This window comes from Dendropsophus ebraccatus, chromosome 2, assembly GCF_027789765.1.
Source record: "Dendropsophus ebraccatus isolate aDenEbr1 chromosome 2, aDenEbr1.pat, whole genome shotgun sequence".
Taxonomy (NCBI): domain Eukaryota; kingdom Metazoa; phylum Chordata; class Amphibia; order Anura; family Hylidae; genus Dendropsophus; species Dendropsophus ebraccatus.
Window position 1 is genome coordinate 208,596,799 of NC_091455.1, and position 12,059 is coordinate 208,608,857.

The window sequence follows — 12,059 nt, forward strand, 5'->3', positions numbered from 1 at the left end:
ATAATGGTGACTTGTATAACTTTTGGGGGGAAATACAATACTTTAATAAAAATTTTCGTTGGACTTCTCCTTTAAGGGTATATTCACACGGACGGGCTCGCAGCGAGATTCTCGCTGCGAGCCCGGCAGGTCCTGGCAGTTCCCATACACTACATACTTGCTGCGGTCTAAACGACCGCAGCGAGTATGTAATTATACCGCCCTTAACCCCTTCTGCTCCCCCGCTGTGTATATACTTTACCTGTCCTCGCTGCACGGGTCCGGCGTCCTGCTCTCCCGCCCGGCCAATCAGTGGCTGCGGCTGGGCAACACACTGATTGGCCGGACAGGAGAGCAGGACGCCGGACCCGTGCAGCGAGGACAGGTAAAGTATATACACAGCGGGGGAGCAGAAGGGGTTAAGGGCCGTATAATTACATACTCGCTGCGGTCGTTTAGACCGCAGCAAGTATGTAGTGTATGGGAACTGCCAGGACCTGCCGGGCTCGCAGCGAGAATCTCGCTGCGAGCCCGTCCGTGTGAATATACCCTTAATCATAATGCAGTGAGTTCCCCCTATGGCAACATATTTTTTTTAAATTATATATTATGTGCATATATCCTTCAAGCCACAGATCAACTTTTGTATATTTTTATTTCTATTATACATTTTAAACATACAAAGAATATTCAGAATAAAAAAGAAACATAACATGTAATGAAATTATGATGGCAGACGTATAAAGTAACACCCGTAACATGCTTATCCAAACAGTCACCAGAAGCAGGGCCGGGGGTTGCCTTAGGGAATATGGTTACAGGACCGGAGCCATATGCACAGTATAACTGGTGACTGGCATCTCCATGTTTGCAGGTTCCTATGGGTTCGCTCACTGCTGCCACCTGCTGTAATCCCAGCCCAGGAACCAACCGGTGAATGTTGGGGGTTCATGACCCTGTTTCACGGTGGTAATGGGAATTCTTTTATCTCTTCCAGATGGATCAGTTTCGATGTATTGCTTTGCTGGAAGGAAAGAATAGACATTTCTGGTAAAGTCTTATACTAGAGCAGGGATGGGGAACCTTTCGTCCCTCCAGCTGTTGCAAAACTACAATTCCCATCATGCCTGGACAGCTAAAGCTTTTGCTGTCCAGGCATGATGGGAATTGAAGTTTTGCAACAGCTGGAGGGCGGAAGGTTTCCAATCTCTGTACTAGAGGAATTGTAGAGTAACATCAACTGGGTTAGAATGCAGTGACAATGGGGACATCTTCTGGTCAAAGGTAGGTATTGCACTTTATTGAAAAATTAGAAAAAAATGTATACGTAGTGGTAATCTTTGTGCCCTAAGATGCTCCATACTTGTGACCAGGACAGGACCAGCACCAGGGAAGCAGTAAGCCACAGCCAGTTTGGTATACATGCTCTGTGTAAGAGTAAAGCCCACGTATGCCTGGATCTGACCCAGAGCAACTGTCTATAACTCCAATGGCTAATGGCATTTGTTATCACTGCCACGGGCAATCCCCCCTCTATGCACTGTCCTTATAGCTAAGGCAATAAACAGGAAAGTTGCAGTATTGTCTGCAAAACCCACCCCATGTAAAAGCATGCTCCTAACAACCTCCCCACAATAAGCTGAAACCAAAACTTTTTTGTTTAACCTCACAAGAATAATCCACCCGGGGTCAGATTTTTACCTGACTTCAAGGATTCTTTCTTCTCAACGTCATTAGCGTCTTTTCCAATCCATAGGAATATCTATAAAAAAAATACACATAAACCATTGAGCAATGGGAAGACTTGAGCCCGAGCCTGGTGAGTACTGTTCTATAAACTGATGAATAGAAGATAATAGACAGGATTCTGTGCATAATATAAAGAGCAGCTGTGTTGGGAGGAGATCAGGATCTAAGGCTTCTCCCCAGTGTTCATTATAACAGGAGACGTACAGAAAGAAAGCGAAAATTTAACAATATAAGTGACCAAAGGAAAGGTCTGCAGACAAGGCTTCACATATCACAATGTAATATAGGATCAGATAGCACTGTCAGATATAAGGGGCAGTATAGTAGTAGTTACATATCATTACCCCAAAAATCATATTGCCAATATTAAAGGGATTATCCAACTTTACAAAAACATGGCCACTTTCTTCCAGAGACAGCACCACTCTTGTCTCCAGGTAAGGTACGGTCTGCAATTAAGCTCCATTCACTTCAATGGAACTAAGTTACAAAACCTGCACCCAAACTGGAGTGGTGCTGTCTCTGGAAGAAAGTGGCCATGTTTTTGAAGCGCTGGATAGTTTTTCACCAAAAATTTCTTTCTTTTAAATCCATTGGTGCCAGAAAGTGCCAGAGATTTGTCATTTACTTTAATTAATTTTTTTCCCCAGTACTTATCAGCTGCTGTATATCCTGCAGGAGAGGTTTTCTATGGGGATTTGCTGCTGCTCTGGACAGTTCCTGACATGGACAGAGGTGGCAACAGAGAGCACTGTGTCAGACTGGAAAGAATACATCACTTCCTGCAGGACATACGGCAGCTGATAAGTACTGGAAGACTGGAGATTTTTAATAAAAGTAAATTACAAATCTGTATAACTTTCTGGCACCGGTTGATTTTAAAGAAAAACATTTTTTTGTGAACAACCCCTTTAAATATAGTAATAATTTCCTACCTGTTCCCACGTGTCCAGTAACATGACATCATCTTCTGCCAAATCGTCTTGTGTAAATTCTCCTGGGACCTCTTCAATCTGGGTAAAAACACAGAAGTGGTGTCAATGCACATTGTACTTATTTCTGGGCTCCTCTTGGTATACTCTGTGCTGTGATTCCTCTGTGTTCCCCCTTCTCCCAGCATGCAGCCTCACACCCCTCCTCTCCCCTTCCCTGTCTTCTTTGTAATGTTTTACACTAGATGGATTTTTGGTGACTGAGGAGGTTTGTGACCGTTCACAGGGAGTCTGTAGGCTAAGAAAGGAGAATGACCAGCTCCCCGGAAGATACCGCATTCCCCTAATAAGATATATTACACATTTTTCTGATTCTTATTTACTACTGATGAACTGTTTTTGCATTAATTGTCCTAAAATTTGGAATCAAGGTGCACATTTTTGGGGTCACGGTTTGCATACACTCTGCTAGAGGAGAGAGTCAAAGTCAGGACCTCGTGCTTCTGTCATATGAATGGTGAGGCATAGCCTGCATCCTCTACTGCAGGTTAGTGAAGCTGCTGTGTACTCACATGTACTGGGGGATACCCCTCACCACCTAACGCTGACAGGAGCGGTTACTCCTGTGTATCAGATCAGTGGTGCTTTATGCCAATAGCAGGATTTACAGAAGCAGGGACTCCTATCTATTGACTGGAGTCCCTGCTCTTAATTGATACCAAATCAACAAATACAATTTCGCAGGTTCAGTTGTCTCTAGCACCAATGGCAATAATTGGCAAATCTTTATATTGGCCTGGATATGTAATACAACTTCGCAGGTTCAGTTGTCTCTAGCACCAATGGCAATAATAGGCAAATCTTTATATTGGCCTGGATATGTAATACAATTTCGACTTACCACAAATCTGCCACTCTTGTTTGAGCATCCGTATAGGCGCGGTGGGTGATCGGCGAGCTGGGATCCAAGCAGCTCCGACGTCTGGTAGGATTTTTTACCTCCCAGGGCGCTCCAGAACTCATCTGTTATAAATATTAAAGGGGACATTTAATATTGAGTCTAAAATGTGCAATTTTTCTACAGAGTATTGTTTTTTTTACCCGGCTGAATAGGACTAAATGTTTCATAAATTTGTGAATAAAATATTCGCAGAAAATTCACCTGGTGCTGACCAAAATATGGAGATTTGTTACTACTCTGAACAGTTCCTGACATGGACAAAGGTGGCAGCAGAGAGCACTGTGTTATACTGGAAAGAATACACCACTTCCTGCAGGGCATACAGCAGCTGCAAGAACTGGAAGACTGGAGATTTTTAAATAGAAGTAAATTACAAATATATAAATGTTAATGGTGGGACAACACCCTCCGAGTGGATCTGGAGAGATCAATTTGTGGAACACTTCTACCTCTACAGAGGTAACATGACTGAATTTGTTATTTGACACGTCCTGGTGATATCACATTGCCGTATCCATGGACTGTCTGTATACGTCTGAAGTATATTAACTCACTGACTTTCCATTGTACATAGAAGAAGTAAAAGGTTAAACCTCTACATGGAGAATGTTATCATCTATGGTGACGACCATACAATGCAGCAAATCCCATTAGAGGCTGAGCTCTATGTGCACCTCATATTCAGACAGAAACCCCCCATTGTATTCACTCAGATTACATCACTATATATGTTCATCTGCTGGAGGTGAAGGAAACGCTGATAAATCTCCTTCTTAATCTCAGCCGGCGTCTGCTGGTTATGTACATAAGGTGTCAGGACAACAAAAACAACAAGATATATTTGTATATAGGGGGTAGAAAGTTTATTTTGTGTGCGAGAAGTGTGGAGGAGGGGGCGGTCAGGCATGAACCAATGTGATAGGACTAAGATAATATGTCCAGGATGGAATTCGATGATGTCACCAGACGCCATTGTCTGCAGATGTAATGCAAGAGACTCTGTACCCACTATCTTTCCACTTAACTGCTTGTACCTTCGGATAGCTGCTTTTATTCCAAGATCTGTCCTGGGGTCCGTTCGGCAGGTGATGCAGTTATTGTCCTAAAAAACAACTTTAAAACGTGCAGCCTTGTGTCCAATTGGCGTGGTCTAGAGTGTCTGTGCCCTAGGCTTGCACCACACCTCCGTCCCTCCTCTCCGGGACGGTGCAGGCCTAGGGAACAGACACTCTAGGCCACACCAGTTTGACAGAGGACTGCAAGTTTAAAAGTTGCTTTTTAGGACAATAACGGCATCACCTGCCGGACAGACCCCAGGACAGGTCTTGGATTAAAAGCAGCTATCTGATGGTACAAGCGATTTGGGGGGGGGGGGGGGAGGTTGTGGGGACAAAGTTGCTTTAATGATCGGCTTATGTGGCTGTTAATGTGATAATCCCCAGACCTGGCTCCTGTCCTTCTTTTATGGGTGTTGTTTTGCATCTGAAGACGTTGGCGATATATTCGGCCCCTTTCTCCTCCTCTCCACTTGCACCTCTCCCGACCCACTTATAGCCGGAGTTATTCTTCAACTTCAGCACAAACACGTCATTGGAATTCAGCGAGGAGGCGGCCGCTTCTACCTGAAAGTATCAGAACGAGGATGGAAACAAGGTTTTATATTATGACATATATAGGAGGAAGAAGAAAGTGGAAGGAATATACGGTATAAAGGGAAGGATATGTAAAGCAGCTCTCTGTTGCCACCTTGTGGAGATAGTGTTAGCTACACCAAGAAGCCTTAGGACAGAAGTGGGGAACCTGCGGCTCTTCAGCTTTTGCAAAACTACAATTCCCATTATGTCTGGACAGACAAAGCTTTAACTGTCCAGGAATGATGGCAATTGTAGTTTTGCAACTGCTGGAGGGCCCCAGATTTCCCACTACTGCCTTAGGACATGACTGGGGATTTAATAACCAAGCCAGACACTCCCCAAAAAGAGAGGTTACTGTCTGTAGACTGTTCTTGCCTCTTGACCGTGCAGTGCTGGCTGCAGAGAGCCCTATTGTTTGGGGACCAAAGGGTTAGTGTTTCTCCCTGTGGCAAGTGCCATAAAGATGTTTGGAGACCTATAGCTCATTCATGCTTCACTGGGAATTCTGGGAAAATTATATATCTTCAGGAGAAATGAGCGAAACTTGAGCTTGCTTTAGTCCAGTCGCTCAGCATCTGAATACTGGTTGCTGAAAAAGTTGGATGCAGCCCTAGGGAGTCCTGAATAACATGGATAAGGTCTATGGCCTATGGCTGTATCCATGTTTTCCTGGACTCCCTAGGGCTGCATCCAACTTCTCCTGCCACCGGTAATCAAATGCAGAACAATCGGACTCGAGCGTGCTCCAGTTACACTCATCTCTCATCTTTAGAAGGTAGCTTTCCTTCTGGCTTGGCTTATTAAATCTCTAATTATGTCTTAAGGCTTCCTAATGGAGTAAACAATGACTTGCAGTGAAAACTACTTTCAGAAGGTGGCGTCATAGAGCTTTTTTTTTTTTTTTCCGAGAGTCCAAGGAGCGTGCTCTCACCCAAGTGCACAAAAAGTTGCAGACGTGCCACACAAAAAAGTGCAACAAGGATGGGGTCTATCCCAAGCCCACTCTAAAAAGAAATGGGCCCCCAACCAACCACATTCCCTCCCCCTCCGGGCCAAAAGGCACCTGCGAAGGTTCAGGACAAATATTCTCTCACTGCTGAAGCAGAGGGAGGACCATTGCCACTCACAGCAACCACCCAAGCGTCAGCCCAGGCGTTCGCCATACCAACGATTTGGCTATCTCCTGTAGGAGACCCAGGGTTGCAGGGAGGCAAGGAACCTGATGGCTACACATGCCTCCCCTAGACCTCCAGGGGGACACCCAAAAGGGCGACTGCAACCTAGAAATCCTTGTGACATAACACACGTGCAAAGTGAACACACAGTGACAAAAATATGTGCTGTGTGATACAGCCCGGACATCCGGCCGGATCTATAAAAATTACCCATAGCCCAACAGCCAGAGACCGGAAAGCTAAAAGTGAGTGTGCTCAAGGGGTGATAGGTGCTAAGTTCTTTCACTTAGTCGGATCCCCAGTGAGTTACGGCACCCTGGGGTCACCACTCCCAGGGCACTTCTGGCACCTCGGCTCTCAGCCCCCTTGAGCCCCTGACACAGATCCGGAGGGTCATGGCATCTTGCACTAACTGACTTGCCGCGCCAGCCACCTGCTCAACCCTTATTCCCTCCGTGTGGTTCCCTGCTCTCTCACGAGCGGTACTACACTTCATCTTAGCCAAAAGGCAGAGAAGCGATGTCAGAGAGCTGCTTTACATATTCTTCTTTTCAGAATTCCCTATGGAGCACGAATGGTTAATGAAGCTTTACATGTCCTCATAGCAAGCTCCTTAGTATATAAAGGGAAGCATGATAGGGAAAAAGGAAGGTCTAAAAGATGAGAAGTAAGGAGGTAGGGAATATAAGGGGATGAAACGGAGGAAGAGAAGTAAGCAAGAAAGGGATGTAAAAGAAAGCAAGAGTTTTTCTCATCATGCATTGGCTTCCTTAGTTATAAACACCGTTACCTCCACTATGCGGGTAATAAATGACAGATTCCTGCGGATCTGGAAGAGTCTGACAGCACTAGGGGGAGTCTGACCTCCCTTCCTGGAGGTGCCGTCCTTGTAGATAATGAGAGGTTTTTCTTTAAACAGGCTCAGGAGGTGAGGAGGTTCCTTTCCTTGGGAGACTCGGACCTGATAGAAGAAGATAGAAGCGAAGTATTAAGCGCGCTGCTGGTATTATTACTCTATTACCACCGTACTATTTTATCATTCATTTAAAAAAATGTATTGTAGTTTTCACAGACTGATGTTGGCTGTTTTACAGCAGCTCCCTTTTCTGCTTTGCTGTGTAGACCGGGACAGAGTGAGCAGAGTCATCTCCCTAACACCAGTGTTACTCCTGGGCCCCAGTGCATAATCTTTAATAGCTTTTTATACTAGGCCTTATCATAGGGTCAGGTATGGGTGCTGCCTCCTTATCTCCTATAGCTAGGCACTAGAGATGAGCGAACCGGGTTCGAGTCGATCCGAACCCGAACGTTCGGCATTTGATTAGCTGGGGCTGCTGAACTTGGATAAAGCTCTAAGGTTGTCTGGAAAACATGGATACAGCCAATGACCATATCCATGATTTCCACATAGCCTTAGGGCTTTATCCAAGTTCAGCAGCCACCGCTAATCAAATGCCGAACGTTCGGGTTCGGATTGACTCCAGGTTCGCTCATCTCTACTAGGCACCTACTCAGTATTATTAGATGGTGCTGATTTATCTGTGTCCAAAAAAAGAGTTCATATATTGCTGGGGTTGGCATAAAAATAATAAAAGGCAGACTAACTTTTTGGTGCCCAGATAACCCCTTTAAACCCTGTGTCATCAGAAAGTGACTAATTGTATAAATAATATTTTTATGTTAAACATATTTTTAAGAATTTTTTATACATTTTTTTTTCTAATCTTCCATTTTTCTATCTATATTATAAAATAATCCTGAGATCTTGCAGTTTTCATTCTCTGCTCTCTAGGTATAGGATATATATATACAGTGTATATATATACACTAACCGGCCACTTTATTAGGTACACCATGCTAGTAACGGGTTGGACCCCCTTTTGCCTTCAGAACTGCCTCAATTCTTGGTGGCATAGATACAACAAGGTGCTGGAAGCTTCCTCAGAGATTTTGGTCCATAGTGACATGATGGCATCACACAGTTGCCGCAGATTTGTCGGCTGCACATCCATGATGCGAATCTCCTGTTCCACCACATCCCAAAGATGCTCTATTGGATTGAGATCTGGTGACTGTGGAGGCCATTGGAGTACAGTGACCTCATTGTCATGTTCAAGAAACCAGTCTGAGATGATTCTAGCTTTATGACATGGCGCATTATCCCGCTGAAAGTAGCCATCAGATGTTGGGTCCATTGTGGTCATAAAGGGATGGACATGGTCAGCAACAATACTCAGGTAGGCTGTGGCGTTGCAACGATGCTCAATTGGTACCAAGGGGCCCAAAGAGTGCCAAGAAAATATTCCCCACACCATGACACCACCACCACCAGCCTGAACCGTTGATACAAGGCAGGATGGATCCATGCTTTCATGTTGTTGACGCCAAATTCTGACCCTACCATCCGAATGTCACAGCAGAAATCGAGACTCATCAGACCAGGCAACGTTTTTCCAATCTTCTACTGTCCAATTTCGATGAGCTTGTGCAAATTGTAGCCTCAATTTCCTGTTCTTAGCTGAGCGGAGTGGCACCCGCTGTGGTCTTCTGCTGCTGTAGCCCATCTGCCTCAAAGTTGGACGTACTGTGCGTTCAGAGATGCTCTTCTGCCTACCTTGGTTGTAACGGTTGGCTATTTGAGTCACTGTTGCCTTTCTATCAGCTGGAACCAGTCTGCCCATTCTCCTCTGACCTCTGGCATCAACAAGGCATTTCCGCCCACAGAACTGCCGCTCACTGGATGGTTTTTCTTTTTCGGACCATTCTCTGTAAACCCTAGAGATGGTTGTGCGTGAAAATCCCAGTAGATCAGAAGTTTCTGAAATACTCAGACCAGCCCTTCTGGCACGAACAACCATGCCACGTTCAAAGGCACTCAAATCACCTTTCTTCCCCATACTGATGCTCGGTTTGAACTGCAGGAGATTGTCTTGACCATGTCTACATGCCTAAATGCACTGAGTTGCCGCCATGTGATTGGCTGATTAGAAATTAAGTGGTAACGTGCAGTTGGACAGGTGTACCTAATAAAGTGGCCGGTGAGTGTGTATATATATATATATATATATATATATATATATATATATATATATATATACACATATATATATATATATATATGTGTGTGTGTGTGCGCAGCCTTAATGACCCCCTATATGTTTATATCCCAGATGATATTTGTTCGATAGTAGCCGTGTCCCAGTTTACAACAAAGGAGTCAGCCCACAAATCATGTGACGCAAGACGCCACAATGTTAAGAAGGAGCATTCAGCCGCGGCACAAAGGGATTGCAGGATGGTTTCTTTACAGATCTTAGTAACCATGGGAAAAAAATCATATAAGGCTCAGTCCTACTGTTTTATGACCTTACAGCTTTTCACTTTCCTGGTAGTTTCTTAATCATGAATGAAGCGCAAAGAAATAGTAACCTACAATTTCCTGAGTGGATGGCGGCACGGGTGCAGAATACTGATGGGAAGTGGGACGAGAGGCGGGGGGCATCATAGCACAGAGGTAATCCTGACACCTTCTATTTTTGTTAAAACATCCAACAGCCATGAAAATCTGCTGCACAAAGTCAATGGGTTTGTTTACATTTGTGGGGAAAAACTAAATATAAATAACCAAATAAAAATAATTTTAAAAAAGGCCATAAAAGAAACATAAAAATTGGCTTAGTAAAAACTAAGCTAAAGGTTATAAAATGATCAAAGAAATCAATAAAAAAATATTATAGTAATTATATTATAATAAAAAATATTAAAACGTAAAACAAAATACACAAAATTTATATTTGTTTTGAAAACAAAATAGAAACAATATTTAAATAAATATAACAATCACTAAAATAAAAAAAATGAACACTAACAAATCTATAAAGCAATAATAAATCAAATAAAAAACAATACATTTATTTAGTAATAAAAAAAATAAAATGACTAAATATTTTAATCAAATTGTAAATAAAAATTTTTTGTTAGCAAGCATCACACACTAAGCAGCGCACAAAGTTTAAAAACTAAAATATGAAGGTCTGTTTTGCAAAGAAAAAATAGGATGATACTACAGCAAACATAAAATAAATTTAATTTAAAAAATATTCAAAATATTAATAATATTTACATTATTGTATTCAAATAGACCAAACAGGAGCTAGAAGATCCAAAATAGACTATGTGTGACATCTAGTGGCATATCTTGGTACTGCATGAATAAAATCTACACCCCTATAGATATAGCTCACACCATGTTACTGTGTGATCTTGCAGGGGTATTATATGTTTGGGGACTCCAGGTCTTCTATGTGGCATCTTTCATACATAGATTCAATGTTATAAGAATAACATACCACGTGGCAATAACCTGTAGGGTGTGAGCCATGGTGAGCTAAATGGCTATAGTTGGGTCCTGTCTAGAGATTTAGGGGGGAATATCAGATGCAGATAATGGAATATTTGCCTTATAAACCCAATTACAAAGTTTCTTAAAATCGCCTGTACTATTGATTTCTGCCAAAAAAAAAAAAAAAGAACACGACAGTGACACTTTAACAGCAGTGCCTGAAAGGGAAGGATTTGCCAGATAGGTGGCAAATACCAAGAAACAAGTGAGGTCCTATGTGAAGTAACACAGACTAGGGAGAGTCATGTGAGGTGAACAGGGGGTTGAGCCTGACCTGACCCCTTTAAGGTTGTTATAGTCTTGATAATGTTGTGATACTTGAAATACTTAGAAAATAGCGCCACCTAGTTATAGGAATGAAATTTGTCTGCAATTCTGTCCCTTTAAAGGGGAACCACATGAGCGAATGAGATAGAGCCCCCCCTGACACATCTGTGTTATAACACTGACACAGACCTGGACCGCCTGATCCCCTAGAGAGCGATCCAGCTGCACCGTCAGGAAGGCCGAAGTGGTCAGCTCGTCCCGAGTAGCCTTGGATCCCTGCCTAGGAAGAGAAGACACAGAAAACAGAACGGAACGTCATTCTATGGAGCCGCACCAAGAAAGAGAGAATCCCCAGTGATAATATCATTGTTACATAGCACAAGCAGCGATCAGAGAACACATCCAGCAGCTCACCAGGTGTAGATGATCTGCCCCTTGGGGTAAGTATACAGGATAATGTAACAGTCTCCACCAAAGAACTGTCCATATGTGCCGGGGTCTACAGGGACCCGTCCACTGCTCTCCACCCGCCAGATCTAGGGAAGACACAAAGAGAGACAATGCAGAATAGTGAGTGCAGCTCTGGAGCATAATACAGCATGTAACTCAGGATCAGTAATGTAATGTATGTACACAGTGACCCCACCGGCAGAATAGTGAGTGCAGCTCTGGGGGTATAATCCAGGATGTAACTCAGGATCAGTAATGTTTGTACACAGTGACCCTACCAGCAGAATAGTGAGTGCAGCTCTGGAGTATAATACAGGATGTAACTCAGGATTAGTAATGTAATGTATGTACACAGTGACCCCACCAGCAGAATAGTGAGTGCAGCTCTGGAGTATAATACAGGATGTAACTCAGGATCAGTAATGTAATGTATGTACACAGTGACCCCACCAGCAGAATAGTGAGTGCAGCTCTGGAGTATAATACAGGATGTAACTCAGGATCAGTAAT

General features: G+C 43.4%; 1 protein-coding gene across 1 annotated transcript in view; it reads right to left on the reverse strand.

Annotated features, from left to right (window-relative positions):
• Positions 1–617: 617 nt before the first annotated feature.
• The window catches only part of SCIN (scinderin), a 53,631-nt gene continuing 42,189 nt past the window's right edge, over positions 618–12,059 (reverse strand). The window contains exons 9-16 of the mRNA XM_069959344.1: positions 11,514–11,635; positions 11,289–11,379; positions 7,221–7,391; positions 5,066–5,243; positions 3,562–3,683; positions 2,664–2,741; positions 1,681–1,741; positions 618–1,003 (exon numbers count right to left, since the gene is read on the reverse strand). Of these exons, the coding sequence (XP_069815445.1) occupies positions 870–1,003; positions 1,681–1,741; positions 2,664–2,741; positions 3,562–3,683; positions 5,066–5,243; positions 7,221–7,391; positions 11,289–11,379; positions 11,514–11,635 (957 nt within the window). The 3' untranslated portion in view covers positions 618–869. The remainder of the gene's footprint in view (positions 1,004–1,680; positions 1,742–2,663; positions 2,742–3,561; positions 3,684–5,065; positions 5,244–7,220; positions 7,392–11,288; positions 11,380–11,513; positions 11,636–12,059) is intronic.